General features: G+C 49.5%; 1 protein-coding gene across 8 annotated transcripts in view; it reads left to right on the top strand.

Moving 5' to 3' along the window:
• The window catches only part of MYH14 (myosin heavy chain 14), a 102000-nt gene that overhangs the window by 43302 nt on the left and 35726 nt on the right, over nt 1-22972 (top strand). For 6 of the 8 annotated variants that reach the window (XM_049108773.1, XM_035710816.2, XM_049108792.1 and 3 more), the window contains 14 exons: nt 691-786; nt 2994-3112; nt 4353-4505; nt 4623-4796; nt 5120-5293; nt 7262-7376; nt 9198-9296; nt 10846-11033; nt 14461-14582; nt 16205-16274; nt 16388-16548; nt 18247-18355; nt 21120-21251; nt 22261-22467. In XM_049108773.1, coding sequence (XP_048964730.1) covers nt 691-786; nt 2994-3112; nt 4353-4505; nt 4623-4796; nt 5120-5293; nt 7262-7376; nt 9198-9296; nt 10846-11033; nt 14461-14582; nt 16205-16274; nt 16388-16548; nt 18247-18355; nt 21120-21251; nt 22261-22467 — 1919 coding nt within the window. The remainder of the gene's footprint in view (nt 1-690; nt 787-2993; nt 3113-4352; nt 4506-4622; nt 4797-5119; nt 5294-7261; nt 7377-9197; nt 9297-10845; nt 11034-14460; nt 14583-16204; nt 16275-16387; nt 16549-18246; nt 18356-21119; nt 21252-22260; nt 22468-22972) is intronic. The other 2 variants (XM_049108797.1, XM_049108790.1) reach the window with 1 other exon arrangement.

Here is a 22972-nt window from a genome sequence, read left to right as displayed (position 1 = left end):
GAGTGCCACATTTTTCATATTTTTGTGCTTTTCTTGTTGATGGCTTCACTGTCTAAACCCCGCCCCCTCAAAGCACTGTGCTTAGTGCTGGCTAGCATCCCTAAGTGCAAGAAGGTTGTAGTGTGCCTAGAGATTACTTAAAAATAAAATCTTAAAAAAAGGAATCTTTTCATATTGCCAAAGACCTTCTTCATTCATCTCCACACGTCCCTTTAAACCTTATGTGCATTGCTTTATAAAACGGACACGAGCAGACACCAAATGGTGCTAAAAACAAACCTTGAATACAAAATACAGAATTTATCCATCTATTTTTATGTTTTAAGACCTGCCCAGTGTCACAGATGGATTTTAAGCAGAGGTGCAGTGGTGTAATTTGACATAGAGTTGGGGGGTTTTCTTAGAGGTTTTATTTATTTGAGAGAGAGAGAGAACACATGCAAGTGGGGGGAGGGGCAGAGAAAGGGGAGACTCTCAAGCGGACTCCACACTGAGGGTGGAACCCAGTGCAGGGCTTGATCCTATGACCCTGAGATCATGACCTGAGCCAAAACCAAGAGTTGGTCGCTTAACCGACTGAGCCACCCAGGTACCCCTGATGTAGGGTTTTTAAGCTAGATTTCTAAAGGGCTATTTAGGACCACGCATCAGGGTCCGGAGCCCCATGCCATTGCTCTCTCTGCCCCTTAGCCATGCTGCGGATGGTCTCTGCCGTTCTCCAGTTTGGCAACATCGTCCTGAAGAGAGAACGGAATAAGGATCAAGCCTCCATGCCTGACAACACAGGTATTCCATCTGGCCCACAGCCCACCTGCCTGACCCTGTGTTCCCCGTTCCCCTGGACAGAGCATCCCCCTCAGCACTCCCTACTCCCCAGCTGGGCATGCCTCCAAGCTGTGCTAATCCTTTACCAAAGTGTCACTTCCCACTCTTTTCCTGATTCTAAAAGGTGTCATCTCTGCCACAGGTTTGAACAATACCAGCATGCCAGAGATCCCTGGTCATCTTGGCCCCTCTGAGAAAATCACCATTAGCATTGGGCTTATCTCCCCTTGGCCTCTCTATTCTGCATATATATACTTTTTTTTTTGTTTTTTTTGAAAGCAGAATTATAGTTGCTATTCCTTTTATTCTCAAACTGGAAATAGATCTGCTTTATTATCATAAAATAATGCAAACTGAATGGGGGAAATATCTGGCAATACAAAGAAGTATAAAAGCAAGAAAATGACCCACAGTTATACTCCTGAGAGGTAATTACTGTAACATTTTGAGGGTAGTTCTCTCTGGGCTTTATTCTCTGTCCATATCAATGTGGAAATAATTGTCACAGAAGTGGGATCACGCTTTCACACCCTTTCCCCCTCAAGACAGCAAGGGCTTTTGTCCTGATTATAAAACCCTTTGGGCTCATTTTCAAAAGCTATATAACCACAGAAAATATGAGAAAAGGGGCCCCTCTCACCATGCTGTTGATCAGAGTATCATCTGTGGCGCTTGGGGAGCTCTGTTCACACTCCCAGCAGGTGTGCTGTGCACACTCATTTATTCATCCAATCCATGAAGTTGGCATCAGACCTTGTAGACTGTTTTAAAATTTGCTTTTTTCCCTTAGTGCACTGAGGGTAACTTTTCAAAGTTATTAACTCCAGCGCTACTGGGGTTTCTTCCTCTAGGGTCTGTGGGTAGAACCCTATGTCAGCAGAATTAATATCCTGGGAAGTCCTGTATGTTTCATTCTTTGCATTTGCAAACAGTAATTGGAGATGCAGTCCATGGGCTTCACCAGCTGCCAGAGGACACAACAGAGGCTTTCGAATCCTACAGAAAACCATCCTGTGACTGGCAGCATAGTGCCCCACTGCACATTCCTGCTGTTTTTCAAGGCCACTTATAGTTCTCAAATACTTTCCATATAATGCAGAGTCACCATAGAAGAATTGAAAACTGCAATTGCACCGAAAGGAAAAAAAAAAGAGGAGAAATGTAAATGCTCATCACCTCACCTCTCAGAAATAATCTGTTTATTTATTTTGGTGTTTCTTCTTCTTCTAAATGTTTTCTCTTCCTTTCAATTTTCTGCTGGAGCTGAGCATTTATAGTTTCCGTCTTCCCATTACGAGAGTGACAAGCAGGAAAACATTTCATAATCACCATTTTTTTTTCATAATCACCATTTTTTAAAATGCATTTTTCCCCCTACCAAAAAAATAAGGAAGAACAAGTCGTTTTAACATATTTGTTTAGGGTTTGGTCTCTTACTCTAATAGCTTTTCCCCCAATATTTTATTAGGAAATTCGTAAACACACAGAAAAGTTGAAAGAATTTTATTGTAAACATCCAACCAGCCATCACCTAGATTCTGCCCCTGACATTTTACTATCTTTGCTTTTTTTTTTTATCTTTGCTTTATTGCATATCTTTCCATGCACTCTTTGTCCACCCTCTTGTCTCGTGCATTTCAAAGTTGCACATTTCCATGCATTTCAAAGCGTATACACGAGTCGTTCACATGTACATGCTTTGGCTTGTGTATGCATATCATTTACTGGTGTCTATTATTTGCTTACAGTTCTTTCTTTGATTTGAAGTGAAACATACCAGTCGTGAAATGCATACATCCTAAATGTACCATTTAATGAGTGTTAATAACTTTCAGTGACTGTGGAACACTTATGCAAATGGAGGATCCCTGACTCTATAACCAATCCCTAGTTGCTGGGCATTCAGGTTTTTTCATTTTCCTCCATCATACACAAGGCTGTGATGAACATCGTCCTGGTCCAGTGTATGATCACCTCTGGGATTATTTATCCCATCTTGGAATCCCAGAGAGAGAAGCCAGAGGACGTACATACTTATAGAACCTGTAATGCGTCTGGTGGGAGAGGTGGGGCCCCTCGTCTGTTCCACCAGCAGTGGGGGCTGCCCCCTCCCCTGTGCTCAGTGCCCCCTGCTGCTTCCCGGAGCTGATCAGACTCTTAACCCTCAGCTGCACAGAAGCTCTGCCGCCTCCTGGGAGTAGGGGTGACGGACTTCTCCCGAGCCCTGCTCACCCCCCGCATCAAAGTTGGCCGAGACTACGTGCAGAAAGCACAGACCAAGGAACAGGTAGGTGGGACGGGGGCAGGCAGGGTGCAGGGAGAGCCAGGCGCCAGGATCTGAGCCTGTAAGCAGCGTATGCTGGTTTTTCTCTCACTCAACAAACCGTTGCTGATTGTTCGCTCCATTACCAGGTCTGGTTCTGATGCTAGGAATAAAAGTCATAATGGAAACAGAGACCATACCTTCATGGAGCTCAGGCCAAAACAGGAAACAGATCATAAAAGAAGATACATAAACAGTGAGGCCTTCTAGGAAGAAGAGGGTTCGTGTGGTCAGGAAAGTCCTCTATGAGGAGGTGATATTTGAGTTAGACATAGATGGTTCAAAGCAGAGGGAAGAGTATGAGTGAGGGCCCTGGGGCCAGAACAGGTTTGGCAAATGGAGAATATCAAAGAGGTCAGTGAGGCTAGAGAGTAGAGGGGAGGATGCAGAAGGATGCAGAGAAGTCAGAAAGGACAGATCACGCAGGGCCTTAGGGGCTACAGTAAGGAGGTGAGTTTTATTCAGAGTGCAGCAGGAGACCAGTGAGGGTTTAAGCCAGGGAGCAACTTGATTCAGTTTGCCTTTTATAAAGATTCCCTTGTCTATTGCATGGAGAACTGGATCCAGGGGGTACAGGGCTGGGCGGGGTGGTGGGTAGGGAGACATAAGGAGGCTGCTGTCGTAGTCAGGCATGTGATGATGATGGTGGGAGTGGGGAGAAGTGAACCCATGCTAGAGATTTTCCGAAGCCAGCTTTCGGGCAGAGGCCTCTGCCTGGCCCCAGGCTGGGCAATCCAACAAAGTACTAGGATAAAGAAGACACAGTGGGGGGATATGAGAGCCAGGTTCCACTCACAGTGGAGGTACTGTTGTTAGGATCCCTTTTACAAATGAAGGAACATGTTTGTTCACATGCCTGAGGCCACAGAGCTTCCAAGGGGCAGAGCCAGGATACAAATTCATGTTGTCAGGCTCCACAGTTCACTTTCTTAACTGTTAGGCTGTTGAAATTGGTCCAAGGGATGGGGGATGATTAATGAACTAATGTGCCCCCAAGCGATTCACACGCTGCCTGGCACATGGTAGGGCTCTGTACTGGTTGGCGTCATCATTAATGTCATCATTCTTGATGAACTGTGATGCCTCCCCCCCACACACACCGGTGTCTCCTTGCAGGGGTGGGGGTGGGGGTAGGTCAGGCTGGGGATGTGGGGGCAGGGCCGGGCCCTCACTACGTGCCCTCACCATGTGCCCCGTGCCACAGGCTGACTTTGCGCTGGAGGCCCTGGCCAAGGCCACCTATGAGCGCCTCTTCCGCTGGCTGGTCCTGCGCCTCAACCGGGCCCTGGACCGCAGTCCCCGCCAGGGCGCCTCTTTCCTGGGGATCCTGGACATCGCTGGCTTTGAGATCTTCCAGGTCTGTACTTGGTACCAGGCTGGGGCTGGGAGGGACCTGTCTCCTTCCCTCTGGTCTCTATCCCCCACCCCACTCCATCTCTGTCCCTTCTCTCACCTGTTCCCTCATCCCCTGCAGCTCAACTCCTTCGAGCAGCTCTGCATCAACTACACCAACGAGAAGCTGCAGCAGCTCTTCAACCACACCATGTTCATCCTGGAGCAGGAGGAGTACCAGCGCGAGGGCATCCCCTGGACCTTCCTCGACTTCGGCCTCGACCTACAGCCCTGCATTGACCTCATTGAGCGGCCGGTGAGCCTGAGGGTCCCTCCCGCCTCCACCGGCCTTGAGACCTCGGTCAGGCTCCTGCCCAGCTGGGCCTCTGGCCTCCAAATCAGTTCATGACAGCGTCTGCTTCACAGATGCATGGCTGCTACATGGTTAGGCCCGAGGAATGTGCCTGCCACAGGGGTTGGCTTGAACCAAAGCTCTAATCAACGGCCATAAATGTGACTACTGTTCTCATGTTTGGTTGTTATGTCTGTGTGTCTCTTACAAGAGCTACAAGTGAGCAGCAACCTAAGTGTCCAGTATGTGGGGATCTGATGTGCTCTTCCCCTCTTGTCGATGGTTAGGCTAACCCCCCTGGGCTCCTGGCCCTGCTGGACGAGGAGTGCTGGTTCCCAAAGGCCACGGACAAGTCCTTTGTAGAGAAGGTGGCCCAGGAGCAAGGAAGCCATCCCAAGTTTCAGCGGCCGAGGAACCTGCGGGACCAGGCTGACTTCAGCGTCCTGCACTATGCGGGCAAGGTAGGGGGCTGGCTGGCTGTGGGACATGAAGGCAGGGGTGGAGACCCTTTGGCTACAGTTGAGGGGAGAGTGGAGAGGGGACACAGGAGCCACCTGATGTCCGCTGGGACAAGACACTGGCAGGGGCCGGGAAAGCCCAAGGAGGACTGAGGACTCTGTCTAATGAAGTCAGCAGAAGCTTCCTTACAGAAGGGATATTTACAGTAGGCTTGGAGGGGTGGATAGGAGTTCACTGGGAGAAGAATTATGTGCATTACATTCACTCATTCAGCAAAGATATGCCTTTTGTGTGCTCAGCACAGGGCTGAGCACAGCTGGGGCCCTGTGCTGAACGTGGTTTTCGTCCTCACAAAGTTCTTGATCTGAGAGAGGGACAAACACAGGCCATTGGGATATAAGGCTGGAAGGGCAGCTAAGGGCAGCATCAAAGCCCGGAGGAGCAAGGCCAGGGGAGATTTCACAGAGGAGAGTAATGCTTGACCTGGAACTTAAATCAAGGGTTGCACACATTTTCTGTAAACAGTTTCAGCTTTATGGGCCAGTGTCTGCCGCAGCTTCTCACTTCTGCCATTGTAGCATGAGAGACACCCCAGGGAATACATAAATGGATACATTAGGGCGCCTGGGTGGCTCAGTCAGCTAAGTGTCTGCCTTCGGCACAGGTCGTGATCTCAGGGTCCTGGGATTGAGTCCCATGTTGGGCTCCCTGCTCAGAGGAGAGTCTGCTTCTACTTCTCCCTCTGCCCCTCTCCCCCCATGAGTGCTCACTCTCATAAATAAATAAAATCTTTTTTAAAAAGTGGATATGTAAATGAAGGCTGTATTCCAACAAAACTTTATTTACAAAATAGTGGCAGGCAGGATTTGGCTCGTGGGCCATCGTTTGCTGATGCCTGGCCTAAGTGATGAGTAACATCCAGTGAAGGATGGGTGAAGGATGCGAAGGGCTGTCCTGGCAGAAGGAACAGCATACAGAGGCTGGGAGGCAGGAAACCCGTGTGCTCTGTGTCTAGCGCTCCCTTCCTCTTCCACACATCATCTAACACTCACCGTGGGCCCAGCCCGGTGCTGTGAGTCAGACTCGAGCCCTGGCCTCAGGGAGCCATTGTCCGGTGAGGGGGGCACGTGTGTGGGGGATTGTGCCCATCAAGACTGTGACTCTGGGAGACTCAGAGCAAAGCCCTGAATACTCGGAAGGAGCCAGCCATGTGAAAAATCCACCATGAGGGAATCAGGCAGCAGGAATGGCAGGGGTAAAACTGTGAGGTAGAAATGAGCTTGCATATTTGAGGAACAGTGAGGAGGCCAGTGTGGCTGGAATAGAATGGATAAGGAAGAAGTGGTGGACGAGGTCCTAGAGGTGGGCAGTGGACAGAGAAGGAAACTAAAGGGAGAGGGGCCAGGTGCCTGGGTGGCTTAGTTGGTGGAGCATCTGCCTTCATCTCAGGGTCCTGGGATCGAGCCCCATTTTGGGCTCTCTGCTCAGCGGGGAGTCTGCTTGTCTCTCCCCCTCTGTGCTCTTTGTCTCTCTCTTGCTCACTCACTCTTGCTCTCAAATAAATAAAATCTTTAAAAATATATTTATTTATTTATTTATTCATGAGAGACACAGGAAGAGAGACAGAGACATGGGCAGAGAGAGAAGCAGGCTCCCTGTGGGGAGCCTGATGCTGGACTCAATCCCAGGACCACGAGATCATGACCTGAGCCAAAGGCAAATGGTCAACTGCTGGGCCACCCAGGCATCCCTCAAATATATAAAATCTTAAAAAGAAAAAAAGGGGGGAGGGGAGGGGACCATGCTGGTAGAGGTGCAGTTCTGGGTATAGATGCAAAGTGGCATCGATGCTCTCATCTGTGGTGAGCCCTGGAGCTGGCTGGCTGGGAGCTTCTGGGAGGTTCCTTGGGAAATTGGGAGACCTGGTGAAGCTGCAGGCTCACCACCTTCCTCTGCCCAACTTCACCCAGGTCGACTACAAGGCCAATGAGTGGCTGATGAAAAACATGGACCCTCTGAATGACAACGTGGCAGCCCTGCTTCACATGAGCACAGACAAGCTGACGGCAGAGATCTGGAAAGATGGTGAGGTCCAGCTTCCCCCTGTCCCTGGAGCTCTGTGCATCCCCTTTCCCAGCCCACAGTGTGAACACCTTTGTTCTAGAGGCTAAGTTCTGAATATAAGTTGTCTGCTCAGATGCAGAACTGATGTAGGCAGGCCAGATGGTCTCCTGATAGTGTTTCTAATCAGTGATTGGTTGGTTACTATCTTAAGCCAGCACCATACTCATGATAAAACATACTTCTTAATCAGAAACGAGAGGGTTCCCATGATCACCACTGCTGGGAAACAGGGTTTTGGCAATACTAGCCTCTGCAATCAGACTGGAAAAAGAAATAACTACATGAATATTATAAAGAAAGAGAAAAAGTTATTCATTGTAGATGTCATATGGTCCCTAAGAAAGAAGAAATCAAGAGATTTGAATGAAAAAGAATTAATCACAAGAGAACTCAGCAGTCTGGTGTTTTTACAGATTAGTCAGTGTTGCAGCTTTGCTTTCTTTGTTCTCATAAAGTTCTCATCAGGGACCCAGGGAAGAAGAAAAGAACAACAGACGGAGGAGATGTAATCTGGGAGAGCTTTCCTGCCCCATGGCCATCAGTCTTTTTGGAATGGTATTTCTGGGAGGCATAGGCAGAAAAGCCAAATGTCTCTGGAGTGACACCTTGTAGCTTTCCAAGCCTTGTCTGTTAATCCCCATCCTTAGAGGAGAAACTGTTTTAACAACCAGTAGAACTAGCATCTTGGTTTGTCCCGATTCAAGACTTCCAGACTCTGTCAGTTTGCCTTAGCCTTTTTTTGAAGTGAAAAGTGTAGTTGTAAGTGTGTCCCATGCAATTAGACAGGAGAACAAAATAAGCAAGATGCGTGGTTCCCAAATGAACTCACAGAACAGAAGGGTGTGAAGTGCCTTGATACTAGTGAGCTGGTTTTAGACAGATTTGAGTTTGTGTCTTACATGATTTACACCTGAGGGATTGACAAGCAGTGTTTGACGTTCAGTAACAGAACTAGATTCTGCTATGAGAATCATCTCCTCAGCCCAAAAATCCACCCCCAGCAACACACACATAGTTCTTCAAAATCTGTGTCCCCTTCATGGACACATCATGCCCCCTACCCTTACTGGGATCCTTCACATGCCCCATCTCATATGTGCCTGGCTGCCTAGGGGTTCCAAGAGACAAGTGGAAGCTGGGAGGCCTCTCAAGTCCTGGACTCGAACCTGGCACAGTGTTATGTCCTGCATGATTCTCCTGAACAAAGCAAGTTACAGCAGCCCAGATTCAAGGAGCTGCAAGTCCTTGAGGGTAGGACAGGAATGGGGGTGTCTTTTACGTATTAATCTCTATGACAGTCCCAAGCCCAGAGTTGGGTGCCCAGCATCTAGGTAATCCAAGGGGAAAGGCAGATGAGACAAGCTTCTTCTCAAGAGGCAAATGCAACAAACTAGGTAGGAGTATCGTGTTAATCCTGGAGCTTCCTGGCAGCCAGGGCAAAAAGGGATACCTAGTAAAACAGATTCAATCTCTAGGGAGAGAGATCCCCACCCACCCCGGCATTAAATTTTCACAAAGAACACTTATCTTTTCCATCAACTTTTACGCCTTTTGTAGGTAGACACAAAGGTGAACGGGATAGTCTCCCTGGCTTTAGAAGTTCATGGCCAAAAATGAAGTTTTCCCTCCTGCTCTGCCTTGTGCTATTGACTAATAACGCTCTCCTCTTTTTTTTTTTTCTGCCACCATCTCTCCCTTCATGCCTCCCCCCTTCTCCTTCTGCTCCCTTTGCATCTCCCACCCCCATCTCTGCCTCTCCCCTCATCTGTCCTCACCCCCCAGAACACGGGGGCTTCCAGCAGTTCTCTTTCCTTGGCTCCCTCCCACCATCACCCCCAGGATCTTCAGGGAGGCACGGCTCTGCCATTTCTCCAACAGGGGGTGGGTGTTGCTGTGCACCGACGGGTGAGATTTGCCGGATGAGGAGGGTGGGCCTGTTGGACCAGATACCGAACACCTGTCCCCTCTCCTCCATATGGAGGACTGTTGCCCCGCTTCTCCTTCCCTGTCGCCTCCCTCAGCAGTTTCCAGACTCTTGGTAGCAGCACACGCCTTCTAACTAAACTGCATGTGAAAGGACAAGCAACTGTGGCAATACCAGCTGGCGTTTACTGAGCACTTACTATGTGCCGCACACTGTGCAAAAGCCCATTTATGATTACTAACACTTGGAATCCTTTGAACAACCCAGTGAGTCAGGTGTTAGTGCTACTACCCCCATTATACAGACAAGGAGATTTAAGCACAGAGAGGTTACAGGGCTGCCTGAGGTCACACAGCTAGTTAGGGACAGAGCTGGGATTTGAACCCAGGACACCAGGTCCCAGAGCCTCTGCTCTTATCTGTGCTGTAAGAACTTAATTATCGTTTTGATAATAGCTGGGAGCATGGTGGTAAGAGGGAGCATTGAATGTGGGAAGGAAGAGGCCAAGTGCGAGTCCTTACTGAATACCAGGCCCTGCCCTAAATGAGGATTATCTGTTGGCTCCGATGACCCTTGCTATTGAGGATCCCAGGACATAAGAGTCTACCCCTGCTCCACGTTCCTGAGAAAGCTGGCAGGTTTAAAACAGAATTGAGGTGAAGGAGTGGGTATTTCTCACTTGCTGGAATGACATCATCAAATGACAATATCAGACCTTGCTGGAAAAATGGTTCTTAGTGGATGCAGTCTCTGTCTTTTAAATACTGCACATAGGGGCTCAGTGGTTGAGTGTCTGCCTTTGACTCAGGGCATGATCCTGGGGTCTTGGGATCGAGTCCCGCATCGGGCTCCCCACAGGGAGCCTGCTTCTCCCTCTGCCTATGTCTCGGTCTGTCTCTCTTTGTGTGTGTCTCTCGTGAACAAATAAAATCTTTAAAAAATAGTAAAGCAATACTGCACACAAAAGGCAGGCTTTATTACATTTTTACTGGGATACTGTTTTAAGTTCCTAAAAATGCAACCGTGTTGTGTTCATTATCCCTGCTGCCCAATCTGTGCCTGTAAAGTGGGAATGATTCTTCTAGGCTTGTAAGTGAGCAGATGTATGTAAAGTGCTTTGAGCAGTGCCCGGCAGAGAGGAAGTGCTAGGTAAGCATATGCTGTCATCATCAGCATTTGTCCATAAGGAACGTGGAGATCATGTCCTTGAGAAGACAAGCAGTCACAGGCCAGGGTTCCAGAGGACTCACACTCCACGGGTTCAAATCTTAGATGTGTAGTTTCTAAGCTGTGTGGCCTCAGGCACAGTCTTTCACCTTTCTGAGCCTCCTTTCTAAGTTTACACATCAGTCCAATGGGGCTGACAACACCTACCTTAATCAGTGTTTCATATGTAAAGTGCCAGGTCCTATAAATGATAAGACCCTTGAACTTTGACCAACCTAGTCTACTTACATCTGACCCCTGACCCTCTTCTTTCTCTACCTCTGTTTCCTCTGGCTGTAGTGGAGGGGATCGTGGGGCTGGAGCAGGTGAGCAGCCTTGGAGATGGCCCTCCGGGTGGCCGCCCCCGCCGGGGCATGTTCCGAACAGTAGGACAGCTCTACAAGGAGTCACTGAGCCGTCTCATGGCCACACTCAGCAACACCAACCCCAGCTTCGTTCGCTGTATCGTCCCCAACCATGAGAAGAGGGTAAGTGACCAGCCTGGGGAGGGAGGCATCTCTGGCAGTGGGGAAAACCCTGGCCACTAAACTTGGCTGGAGACAGGCTCGCCTCTGACTGGCTGGGTGATCTTGAGCAAGTTGCTTTCCCACCCAGGCTCAGTGCTCTGTTAAGAAAATTCATTCATTCACGGGACTTAAATTTTATTGAGCACCTACTAAGGGCCAGGTATTGGGGATACTTTGGAGAGAAAAGCACAGCCAACTCCTAGTCTCATAGTCAAATGGGGAACACAGACATTCAACTGACCACCCACAATGAGTGGGTGATTTTGTTGGGGTGGTAAGTATTACCTAAGGTTTAGTCTGGTCTGTGAAGTCAGGGAAGCCTCCCTGGAGGAGGTGGTGATTGAGCTCTGAAGGATAATGGTATGAAAGGTACAGAGGATGGAATGAAGGCTGTTGGGGCTAGAGGTGTCAAGTAGGGGTGGAGAGACCTTGCCTGGCTTCCCAGGCCACCAGAAGCTTTCCTTTTTAGGAAAATCAGAGTGGGCCCTGTAGAGAAGGGTCAACAAGGGTGGAAAATGAGAATGCAAAATAAGGTGCCTGAGGCGTATCTTGTCCCCAGGAAACAGGAACTGTGGTTACTGGGTGGGTGGATCTGTATGAGTGAAAGAGATGTCTGCAGATACCATATTTTATCAAATCTAAGACACATTTATTTCTCCCACTTTAGTATCTCTGAAGTTGGGGGCATGGCTTACAATCAATGGCCTGTCAGAGGTTAATTGATAGGAACTTTTCTTTCTTTCTTTTTTTTTTTTTTAAGATTTTATTTATTTATTCATGAGAGACAGAGAGAGAGAGAGAGAGAGAGAGAGAGAGTGTGTCAGAGGGAGAAGCAGGCTCCATGCAGTGAGCCCGATGTGGGACTCGATCCTGGGGCCCCAGGATCACGCCCTGGACTGAAGGTGGCGCTAAACCACTGAGCCACCTGGGCTGCCTGGAACTTTTCTTTCTTTTTTTTTTTTTTTTTTTTTTTTTTTATTTTTTATTTATTTTTTTTTTTTTTGGAACTTTTCTTTCTTATGGTATATAAAGTAACAGCATGTTTTGCAACTGATGGGGGCTTATATTTGATGAAATAACAAGATTCACTCATTTTTCCAAGGAGCCCTGGTTCTTTTTAGTGAATGGTGCTTAGAGTCTAAAATCTGACAAGTGTATATACATGCATGCACACGTGCATACACATGTCTTCAAGTATGTATACACACACGTTTTTTTTCTTAAGTCATCTCTATGCTCAACGTGGGGCTGGAACTCACGATCCCAAGATCAAGAGTCACGTGCTCCTCCGACTGAGCCAGCCAGGTACCCCTGTATACACACGTTTATATCTCTATTTATTTCTCTAAGTATCCTTGCATATTGAAAACTATGAGTTCACACCAATGCGCCAAGTTCTGTCTCAGCGTCACAGAGTTCATCGTAACTTTCTCCTCCTGCAAATTCGTAACTCTTTTTGTGTGTGTATGACAGTGAGAAACCTGTATCCTACAAAATACTACACATTTGGGACACCTGGGTGGCTCAGCAGCTGAGCGCCTGCCTTTGGCTCAGGGAGTGATCCCAGGGTCCTGGGATCAAGTCCCATATCGCTCCCTGAGAGGAGCCTACTTCTCCCTCTGCCTCCTCTCTCTCTGTGTATCTCTCATGAATAAATAAATAAAATATTTTTTAAAAAGTGAAAATAACTTAAAATAAATACTACACATGTTTGTGTTTTCTCAGTCTCCTTTAATGTAATCCATCTCCTGGCCCTCCTGGGCGTCTCCCCCACTCAAGCTTGCCCAGTATTTTATCAACAAATGGAATGACAGGAGGAAGAAAGAAAACAAAACATTAATGAGAGACCATCTTATATATTATTTCCAACTTACAGCTCTCCAGCTATTTCTTTGGGGCTGTTTTGATTATGAGACAGTCAACTGAGATGGCTTAAGCAAAAAATGTGAATTAGCATAAACTCACATAATTGAAATTCCATGCGTTGGGTTCAGTTACCGCTGGATCCAGGTGCTCAAATGGTGTGTCAGGGATCTTTTTCCTTTGCTTGGCTCTTCGTTGTCTTCACTCTGAAAGAATCTCATTCTCTCTGTCTTTCTCTTACTCCCCTCGGGATGGCAAGGCAGCCCCCAGTAACTCCAAACTTTGGAGCTTACTTTAAAAAAAGAAAAGAAAGGGCAGCCGGAGTGGCTCAGCAGTTTAGCACTGCCTTTAGCCCAGGGCCTGATCCTGGAGACCCGGGATTGAGTCCCATGTTCCGCTCCCCGCATGGAGCCTGCTTCTCCCTCTGCCTGTGTCTCTGCCTCTCTCTCTTTCTCTCTCTGTGTCTCTCATGAATAAATAAATAAAATCCTAAAAAAAAAAAAAAAAAGAAAAGAAAAACTGGGGATTGTATTGCCCACTCTGGGGGCCTGGACAAGGCGAGAGTTGTTTTTTAGAATGTCCAGTTTGAGGGATCCCTGGGTGGCGCAGCGGTTTGGCGCCTGCCTTTGGCCCAGGGCGCGATCCTGGAGACCCCGGATCGAGTCCCACATCGGGCTCCCGGTGCATGGAGCCTGCTTCTCCCTCTGCCTGTGTCTCTGCCTTTCTCTCTCTCTCTGTGACTATCATAAATGAATTTAAAAAAATATATTTAAAAAAAAAAAAAAAAAAGAATGTCCAGTTTGGGCAGCCCCGGTGGCGCAGCGGTTTAGTGTTGCCTGCAGCCTGGGGTTTGATCCTGGGGACCCTGGATCGAGTCCCACATTGGGCTCCCTGCATGGAGCCTGCTTCTCCCTCTGCCTGTGCCTCTGCCTCTCTCTCTCTGTGTCTCTATGAGTAAATAAATAAAATCTTAAAAAAAAAATAGAATGTCCAGTTTGAATTTTTGTACTATGTAGATTTTTTAGAAGCAATTAGAAAGAAAGAAAGAGAGCGGAAAGAAAGAAGAAAGAAAGAAAGAGAAAGAAAAGAAAGAGAAAGAAGGCAACAAAAGTTAGCTACTCCAAAATAATGATGTATGGGTTTTATTTATGCATCAGCTCCCCAGAGAGGCCTTTCCCCAGCTATCCTGTGTGCAAATTCAGCACTCCCAGACCTCCCTGCTCTTTTCTCCTTAGCAATTAATTGTTTGTCCCACGTTGACTAATGATTGATTTCTTGACCTCATTTATTGTCAGCCTCCTCCTCTGGACTCTGAGCTCCCCCAGGGCAGGGTTTTCGGTCTGGCACGCAGTAGGTGCTCAGTAAATTACAGGTTGTCCCTATGAAATCGCCAGTGATTGCTCACCTGCCCGAAGCGCGGGTACTGGTCCCCCATCCCCCACCCCCAGCCCCCACGGCTGCCCTCTGGTGCATGGCGCCCCCGTGTGACCGCCGCGGACCCCGCCTGTCCGTCCCCTCTCCGCAGGCTGGCAAGCTGGAGCCTCGGCTGGTGCTGGACCAGCTGCGCTGCAACGGCGTCCTGGAGGGCATCCGGATCTGTCGCCAGGGCTTCCCCAACCGCATCCTCTTCCAGGAGTTCCGGCAGCGGTGAGTGCGATGCTGGGGGCGGGGCAGGGCTCCACCTTGGAAGCCCCCCGTGTCTGCACCCAGACAACCCCACTGCTACTTCTGAGGTCTGTGGAGTCAGTGGCCCGTTCCTTTAGTTCCTGTCTCACCTTTCTCCTCTATGGGATGGGAGAGCAGTACCCTGCTCAGTGCACTCCCACAAGAAAGATTGCCTGATGTAGCCATTCTAGTGGGGCCATCTGCATTTCTCTACAAAGGCCATATAGAATGGGATAGAACAGAAGATACCAGAGTTGAAGGAGCAAGTAATAGGGGCCCCTGGGTGCCTCAGTCCATTAAGCCTACGACTCTAGGTTTCAATTCAGGTCGTGATCCCAGGGTCATGAGATCTAGCAGGTGTAGGTCTGCGTGCTAAATATGGAGCCCTCGAGATTTTCTGTCTTCTTCTCCCTCTGCCCCCTCCACACACACAATGCGTGCTTTCTTTCTCTCTAAAATATATATATATATATATATATTAACAAATCCAGTTCCTGGGGCGCCTGGGTGGCTCAGTCGGGTAAGCGTCTGCCTTTGACTCAGGTCATAATCCCAGGGTCCTGGGATTGAGTCCCACATCACATTGGGCTCCATGCTTAGCCAGGAGCCTGCTTCTCCCTCTCCCTCTGCTCCTCCCCACTGCTTGTATACACACACACTTTCTCTGTCTCTCAAATAAATAAAAAATCATAATAAAAAATAAGTAAATAAATAAATAATCCAGTTCCTCAGTTGGCCAGGCCACATCTCAAGGGCTCAGTAGCTACACGTGGCCAGTAGGTGCTCTGTTGGACAGGACAGGTCTGTTAGTTTGCTCCTCAAAGTGTGTGGTCCCCGGAACCAGCAGCATGAGCATCACTCGGCAGCTCATAAGGCACATTTTCAGGCACCATGGCAGACTTACTGAATTAGAATCTGCGTTTTAACAACACCTCTGTTGATTGAGCAAGCCCAATACACACACACACACACACACACATGCACATTTCTCAATCACCGGTCATAAAATATGCCATATTAACATAGGACATGTATTACATATCTGATACACATGTATGTGTATATATATTGTATGTATAATATGCATTATGTTTTATGAAATGTCGGAATCCAGGGAAGGGCGCTCTGAGGACATACACGCATGTGTTTAGGAACCGTATCCTGTTTTATTCTCCTTTGCGCTTACACATCTGGAAGATGCTGCCTCACAGTGCTTTGCTCAGGGCCTGACAAATAATAAGTCTTCAAACACATTAGCTGTCATTTGCAGTCATTCTCACATTTCCACTCTGAGACATGACACACCTGTGTTCCACATCTCAAGGAGATGTGCTGGTGGGGCATCAGAACATTCATGATCAGCAGGTGCTGGTGTCCAAGGAGTGGCAGCTCCTGTGGTCAGTGCTGTCATTGGTGATATTAAGGCTCTTAGCCCAGCATATGGTGCTCCATAAATGATCGAATGTTCACTCTTCTTACTATTCATATCATCATCATCATCGTCATTATTGCTATTTGTCACTCTGAGCCCAGTGCCGGGCTACGGCAGGAGTTCAGTGACAGTGTGCCATAACTATCCACCCACTCCTTCCCACCCCCGGCAGATACGAGATCCTGACGCCCAATGCCATCCCCAAGGGCTTTATGGATGGGAAACAGGCCTGTGAGAAGATGGTGAGTTTGGGGCAGAGCCTGGGGGTGCCAAGGTCTTAGGCAGCGGAAGAGGAGGGCTGGGACCTCCCTCTCATTGCTTTTCCTCTTCATTACTCCTCTCCCACCCCTCACAGATCCAGGCTCTAGAACTGGACCCCAACCTCTACCGTGTGGGACAGAGCAAGATCTTCTTCCGGGCAGGGGTCCTGGCCCAGCTGGAAGAGGAACGGGACCTGAAGGTCACAGACATCATCGTGTCCTTCCAGGCAGCTGCCCGGGGGTACCTAGCTCGCAGGTAAGGCACTGTGCTGTCTCCTGGGTCCCCTTGGCCAAGGCTGGGTGGAGGAGGGGGGCAGGGCAGGGTTGACCAGATGGCTCCAGGGTTCAAGGCTTCCAAGATGGTAGAAGGGCTGGGAAACAAAGGCATGGAGGCACCAGATGCCCAGGCTTCTTGCTTCCCGGAGGAAGTCCCCGAGGGCCCTCATAGCCCAGATTCAGTGTGAAGCAGAGCTAGGGACAGAGAAGAGGTAGGCTTGGCCATAGGGTGACGGACCATCCTGCTTCACTCAGGACCGGAGATTCTCCGGGATGCATGATTTTCAGTGCTGAAACAAAGCAAGCCCTGGGCAATGGGGCATGGTGGTCGCCCTAATGGCCAGTGCCTCAAGGGACTCCACTCTGGTGGAGGAGACTGCGCGGGCACAAAGTGTCACAGTCCTGGAGTGGGATGCGCTTGGATGGGTCATACAAGTGTAGTGTGGAGACCCCACAGCAGACCAGGACACCTCCAAGTCACACTTGATGACCAGAGAGACAAAGGATGGGGTAGGTGTTGCAGGCAGGAGCAAGAGCTGGTACAAAGAACCAGTGATATGAGAGCCTCACAGTGTTTCAGGAATGCGAGAAGTTTGCAGAAGAGTCTTCTTCCCCTTTGAAATGGTCCAGAGGAAGGATCCGAGAATAAAGAACTCAAACACGGCTGTGGACTGTGGGCTGCCGGGGTCGGTGAAGGATCTCAAGATGGCTGGGCGAAAACTTGCTCTAAAAACCATTGACTGGGTAGCTTTTGGCGAGATCATACCCCAAAACCAGAAGGCCATTGCCAACTCCCTGAAATCCTGGAATGAGATGCTTACCTCCAGGTTGGCTACTCTTCCTGAGAAACCACCTGCTATCGACTGGGCTTACTACAAGGCCAATGTGGCAAAGGCTGGCTTGGTAGATGACTTTGAGAAGAAGTTTAATGCCCTGAAGGTTCCTGTGCCAGAGGATAAATACACTGTCCAGGTGGATGCTGGTTCCTGTGCTCAGTTTTTGTCCCTCTCAAAGGCCAGGATTGAAGAATATGAAAAAGAGCTGGAGAAGATGAAGAACATAATTCCATTTGATCAGATGACCATTGAGGACCTGAATGAAGTCTTCCCAGAAACCAAATTAGACAAGAAGAAGTATCCCTATTGGCCTCACAAGCCAATTGAAAATTTATAAACTTGAGTTGAGGAGAAAGCCCCGGCCCTCATATTATAAACATGGGACATTAAAAATAATGATACGGAAAAAAAAAAGAACTCAAACACCAGGCTGAGCAGTGGGGACCTTATTTATTCAGGGATGCTGGGCAGCCATGGGAGAGCCATGAGCAGGGGAGGAGGAATGGGTGAGCTCTAGTGTAGAAAGACCCCTTGGGAGGTATGTTGGGGATGGACTGGAGGCAAGAGATTAGAGGTTGGGAGGTTGGGGTGAGGGTCCAGGTGGGGGAAGGGGAGGCCTAAACTAGGGTTGTGTGGACAGAGGGGAAGAGGCAGAGCAGAGAGTCAAGGGCAGAGGACTGACACATTATATGCAACAAGATCTGCGAGTAATAGAAAGTGCTTGCACACAGTAGGCACTTAACAATGGTTGACTAATTGAAGGGAGCTTTGCTCTCTTGCTAAGGGGACAGGCTTAGAGGGGCCAAGCCTTCACTCTCCCACTTTTCCGTCTCCCCACCCAGAGCCTTCCAGAAGCGGCAGCAGCAGCAGAGTGCCCTGAGGGTGATGCAGAGGAACTGTGCTGCTTACCTCAAGCTGAGACACTGGCAGTGGTGGCGGCTCTTCATCAAGGTGAGGGCACCTGGGGAAGTGGCCTGAGCAGCAAGGAGACAGAACCTTGGGGCCAGGTCTGCTTGGGCAACTGGCTTTCTTTGTTTGGGCCTCAAGTTTCTGCATCTGTAAAATGGGACCAATCAGCCCAACCTTTGTTAGCCAGGATTTTTTGGTGTAACAAGTGACAAAAGAAAAAAAAAATCAGACTCAAACCAACATGGTTAAAAGATTCAGGACAGCTTCAGGAATGGATAGACCCAGGGCTGAGTCGGGGGTCCCAAAGACCCCCTCAGATTCAATGATTCACTAGAAGGACTCACAGAACTTGGAGAGGCTGTTATACTCATGGTTAAGGTTTATTACAGTGAACAGATAGAGATTAAAGCCAGCAACAGAAAAAAATGAGCAGGCAGAAGCTTCCAGTTGTCCTCCCAACATGGAGTCGGGTGGACAAGGCTTAATTCTTCCAGAAACAATGTGTGACAACACATACAGGCTGTTGCTTACCAGGGAAGCTCTCCCGAGTCTGTGTCCAAGCTTGTTTTTGGGGGGTCAGTCTCATAGGTATGGCTGACCCCCAAATGTGGTTGATCTCATGTCTCCAGCACCTCCAGAGGTCAAGTTGATTATATGTGACTCAAAAGCCTGAGGTAACAAAGTCACTCTTACTAGAATATTCCAAGAGCTTGCAGATTATTTTCCAGGAGCCACCCAAGGGCCAGGCCTTTCTATGAAATATGCAGGGTTTGGACAACCCAGGCCTACTTAATCAATCCTTTATTGCACAAGGACCCGAACAGTGATGCCAATTACCTGACATTCTGTGCCTCGCATTCGGCTTTCCTCCATGGTGATCACGTAGACTTTTCTACGTGGGGCCCACTAACAGATTGAGTCTTGTCCCCCACTACCAGCTAGGCCAGCATGGTCTCCTCCTATCCCAGAGCTCCAGCCAGAGCCCAGCCAGACTTGACCTTCGCCAGCTGGGTTCATGTGACCACCCCAGACTCCTCACAACAAATCAGATGAGCCAAGCTGGTGTCACATGCCTGCCCAGAGCCAAGGGGCAGGGCCAGGTCATCTGGCTCCCTGTGAGCATGGGGGCAGTGTGTTCCCCCAATGAGAAATTGGAGAGGAGTAAGGAAAATTGAAATTTGGAAGCAAAAATACCACAGCTGTTCAGTGTAATTCTGAATATGTTATGTGAGCAGTCACCTACATGCGCTCAGTTAGTGTTAACTGAGTACCTACTATGTGCCAATGACTTTTTCGGGGATCCTGATGAAATGGTGAAATAAAAACCAAGTCGTTGGGCAGCCCCAGTGGCACAGCGGTTTGGCACTGCCTGCAGCCCGGAGTGTGATCCTGGAGACCCAGGATCAAGTCCCATGTCGAGCTCCCTGTTGGAGCCTGCTTTTCCTTCTGCCTCTCTCTCTCTCTGTGAATAAATAAATAAAATCTTAAAAAAAAAAAAAAAAAGTTGTACCCCATGGAGCCCACAGCCTAGAACAGGCATCGGCAAAGGGCGGCCTGGCCCAGCTGTCTGTCTTGGGAAATGCCCATCGGTTAACATATTGTCTGTGGCTGTTTTTGCATTCCAGCAACTCTGTGGAATAGTTTAAACAGAGACAGGGTGGCCTGCAAAGCCTCAGACATTTCCAAGCTGACCCTTTAGGAGAAAGCTTGCCTGCCCTGGGTCTTGGGGGTGGGAGTTGACTGATATCAGTGAATGAGTCTCACAGATAAAATATAAAATTATAGGGGTGCCTGGGTGGCTCAGTCGGTTAAGCATCTGCCTTTGGCTCAGGTCATGGGTCCTGGGATTGAGCCCCACATAGGGCTCCCTGCTCAGCGGGGAGTCTGTTTCTCCCTCTCCCTCTGCCTGCTGCTCCATCTGCTTGTGCTCTAATAAGGAAATAAAATCTTTAAAAAATATATATGTATATATATATAATTATAGCTGTGATAAATGCATTGCAGTAGGGCAGAAGAGAATACAATACACTAGATAAAGAACTGAGTAGAATCAAGAAGAACCAAAGAGAAAGCAGGGGGATGGAAATGATCAAAGGAGACCCCATTCAGCAAGGGGGAGGGTGGTTCTGTGAGCCTGTCGTTTCAGTTGCTTATGTGTGTGTGGCACCTGTCGCCCCCACCGGAATCCGTGTAAAGTGCATCTATCGCCCTGGATCTGCGAGTCGGGAACTTTGAGAGACATTGTGCTACAGAATGGTGACGCTGATGTCTCTTGTCCAACCAGGGTTAGTTTAGCAAGGAAGGAACACGTTTAGTACCGCTGGCCTTGTGCCTCTGACTGTTCTAGGCTTTTCACTAGTGTCAGCTCATTCACCCATTGTGAAAAACCCTGGGCAGCAGGGGCTGCTCCCATCCCCTTTTGTTTTTTTTGTTTTTAAACAGCATGTTTTTGTTTTTTTTAAGATTTTATTTATTTATTCATGAGAGAGAGAGGGAGAGAGAGAGGGGCTCGGAGACACAGGCAGAGAGAGAAGCAGGCTCCGTGCAGGGAGCCTGACTTGGGACTCAATCCCGGGTCTCCAGGATCAGGCCCTGGGCTGAAGGCGGTGGTTAGCGCCGAGCCACCCGGGCTGCCCTCCCATCCCCTTTTGATAGATGAGAATGTTAATGTGCTTGCGGGAGGCCACGCAGCTCATGGGTGGCGGAGCTGCCACTGGAACCCAGGAATGGGGCCTGCTCAGAGTGAGTGCTTACTCAGCTCCTTGGCCAAGGGAAGCCAGCCATTCTCACCTTTACCTCCCCCTAGGTGAAGCCGCTGCTGCAGGTGACGCGGCAGGATGAGGTGCTGCAGGCGCGGGCCCAGGAGCTACAGAAAGTTCAGGAGCTGCAGCAGCAGAGCGCCCGCGAGGTGGGCGAGCTCCAGGGCCGCCTGGCGCAGGTAAGGGGCGGGGCTGCGGGGGGGGGCGGCCCGTGGGTGGGGCCAGGGTGTGGGGGCGGGGCTCCCGGCCGAGCCCTGAGCGCCGTGGAGGGAGGAGTTAGAGTGAGGGCAGAGCTCAGGTGTGCGGGGGCCCAGTGTGGGCGGGGCCGTGGGTGGAGCCAGGGTGTGGGGGCGGGGCCGTGGATGGGGCGGGGCTCCCGGCAGAGCCTTGAGCGACCCGGGAGAGTGTGGGGGAAAGGGTTAGGGTGGGGGCAGAGCTCAGGTGTGCTGGTGCCAGTGAGGGCTGAAACCCTGTGGTGCTGGGGGGCTGTGTGTGATGTGCAGGGGACAGGGCCCTGGGGTGCAGGCAGGGCATTGAGTGGGGGGCTGGTTCCTGCAGAGCCAAGATGCTCAGGGGGCTGGGCTCCGATAGGGGCCGGGCAGGGGCCGGCCTTGTGGCAGGGCTGGGGGTAGGTGGGTGGTGAACTTTTTATTGTCCAGTTTTTCTGGTGTCTTTTAAGTAATGCTGAAGCAAAACCCTCTTGAGCATTTTTTCTATTTGCTTTTACTGAGCTTTTTCCTTTGGTTAAATTTCTAGGCGTAGGAGTGTTAAATATGAGATAGTAGAAAGGCCTCACTGGGGCTATTCTGGAGGGTGAACTGGAGAGGCAGGGCCTGGAGGTGGGGAGGCTGGGGAGGAGGCTAGGGAGTCGGCTGGGGAGAGAGTCTACCCAGAGAGGATAAGGCCCAAGCTCGTCAAGCTATGGGACCAGAGAGGAGGGGACAGGGCAGAGGGTCCAGGGGCATGTCGACAGTGCTGGGGACTGATAGGCTGTGAGGAGGTGAAGGGAGGTGGTGGAGAGGCTGCACCCAGGGGTCTGACTTTGTGACTAGGGGGATTGAGGTCATGCTGAGATGGGGGCCTAGAAGAAGACCCTCCAGGCCTCAAAGGGCAAAGCAAATCAGTGCTCCACTGAGACTGCCCTGGGAGCACTGCCTGCTGAATGCTGACCTCCTGCCCTGTCCCCAGCTGGAAGAGGAGCGCACTCGCCTGGCAGAACAACTGCGAGCAGAGGCAGAGCTGTGTGCGGAGGCTGAAGAGACACGGGGGCGGCTGGCAGCCCGCAAACAGGAGCTGGAGCTGGTGGTATCAGAGCTGGAGGCCCGTGTGGGCGAGGAGGAGGAGTGCACCCGCCAGCTGCAAAGTGACAAGAAGAGGCTGCAGCAGCATATACAGGTCTGGCCCCTGTGTGCCCACAGGCCACCTCTCCCCATGCCCTTCCGTCTACCCTGACAACCATTGCTTCTCCAAACCATGTCTCATTGGGCCACAAATTTGCATAAAATTCAACTCAATTTTAGTATATGTGCTGCCGAAGCAAGCACATCAGAAAATTCAACTCAAAGTCACTTAGACAAAAAGAATACGTCTTTGGTTCAAATAATAGGAGATTCCCTAATGAATAAGCTTCAGGCATGGCTGGATCCAGGTGCTGAGGTGATATCCTTTGTGCTCTTTCTCTCTCTATCTCCTGGCTCCATTTGCCTCTAGGCTGCTGCATTCCCAGGCAGGCCATCCTCATCTGTCTCCTCTTCAGAATCCACTATGTGTTTTGCACTAATGGTACATCTTAATTCATATGCTCAATTTTCATTGGCAGTACTTCATCTGCATTTATGTTTTATGACTTCTTCACTTGAAAAAGGTAGGTTTAGGTACCGAAGCGATTCCAAACATATTT

The sequence above is a fragment of the Canis lupus genome, chromosome 1 (genome assembly GCF_003254725.2).
Source record: "Canis lupus dingo isolate Sandy chromosome 1, ASM325472v2, whole genome shotgun sequence".
In the NCBI taxonomy this organism is placed as follows: Eukaryota; Metazoa; Chordata; class Mammalia; order Carnivora; family Canidae; genus Canis; species Canis lupus.
This window is presented reverse-complemented; position numbering and strand designations above follow the sequence as displayed.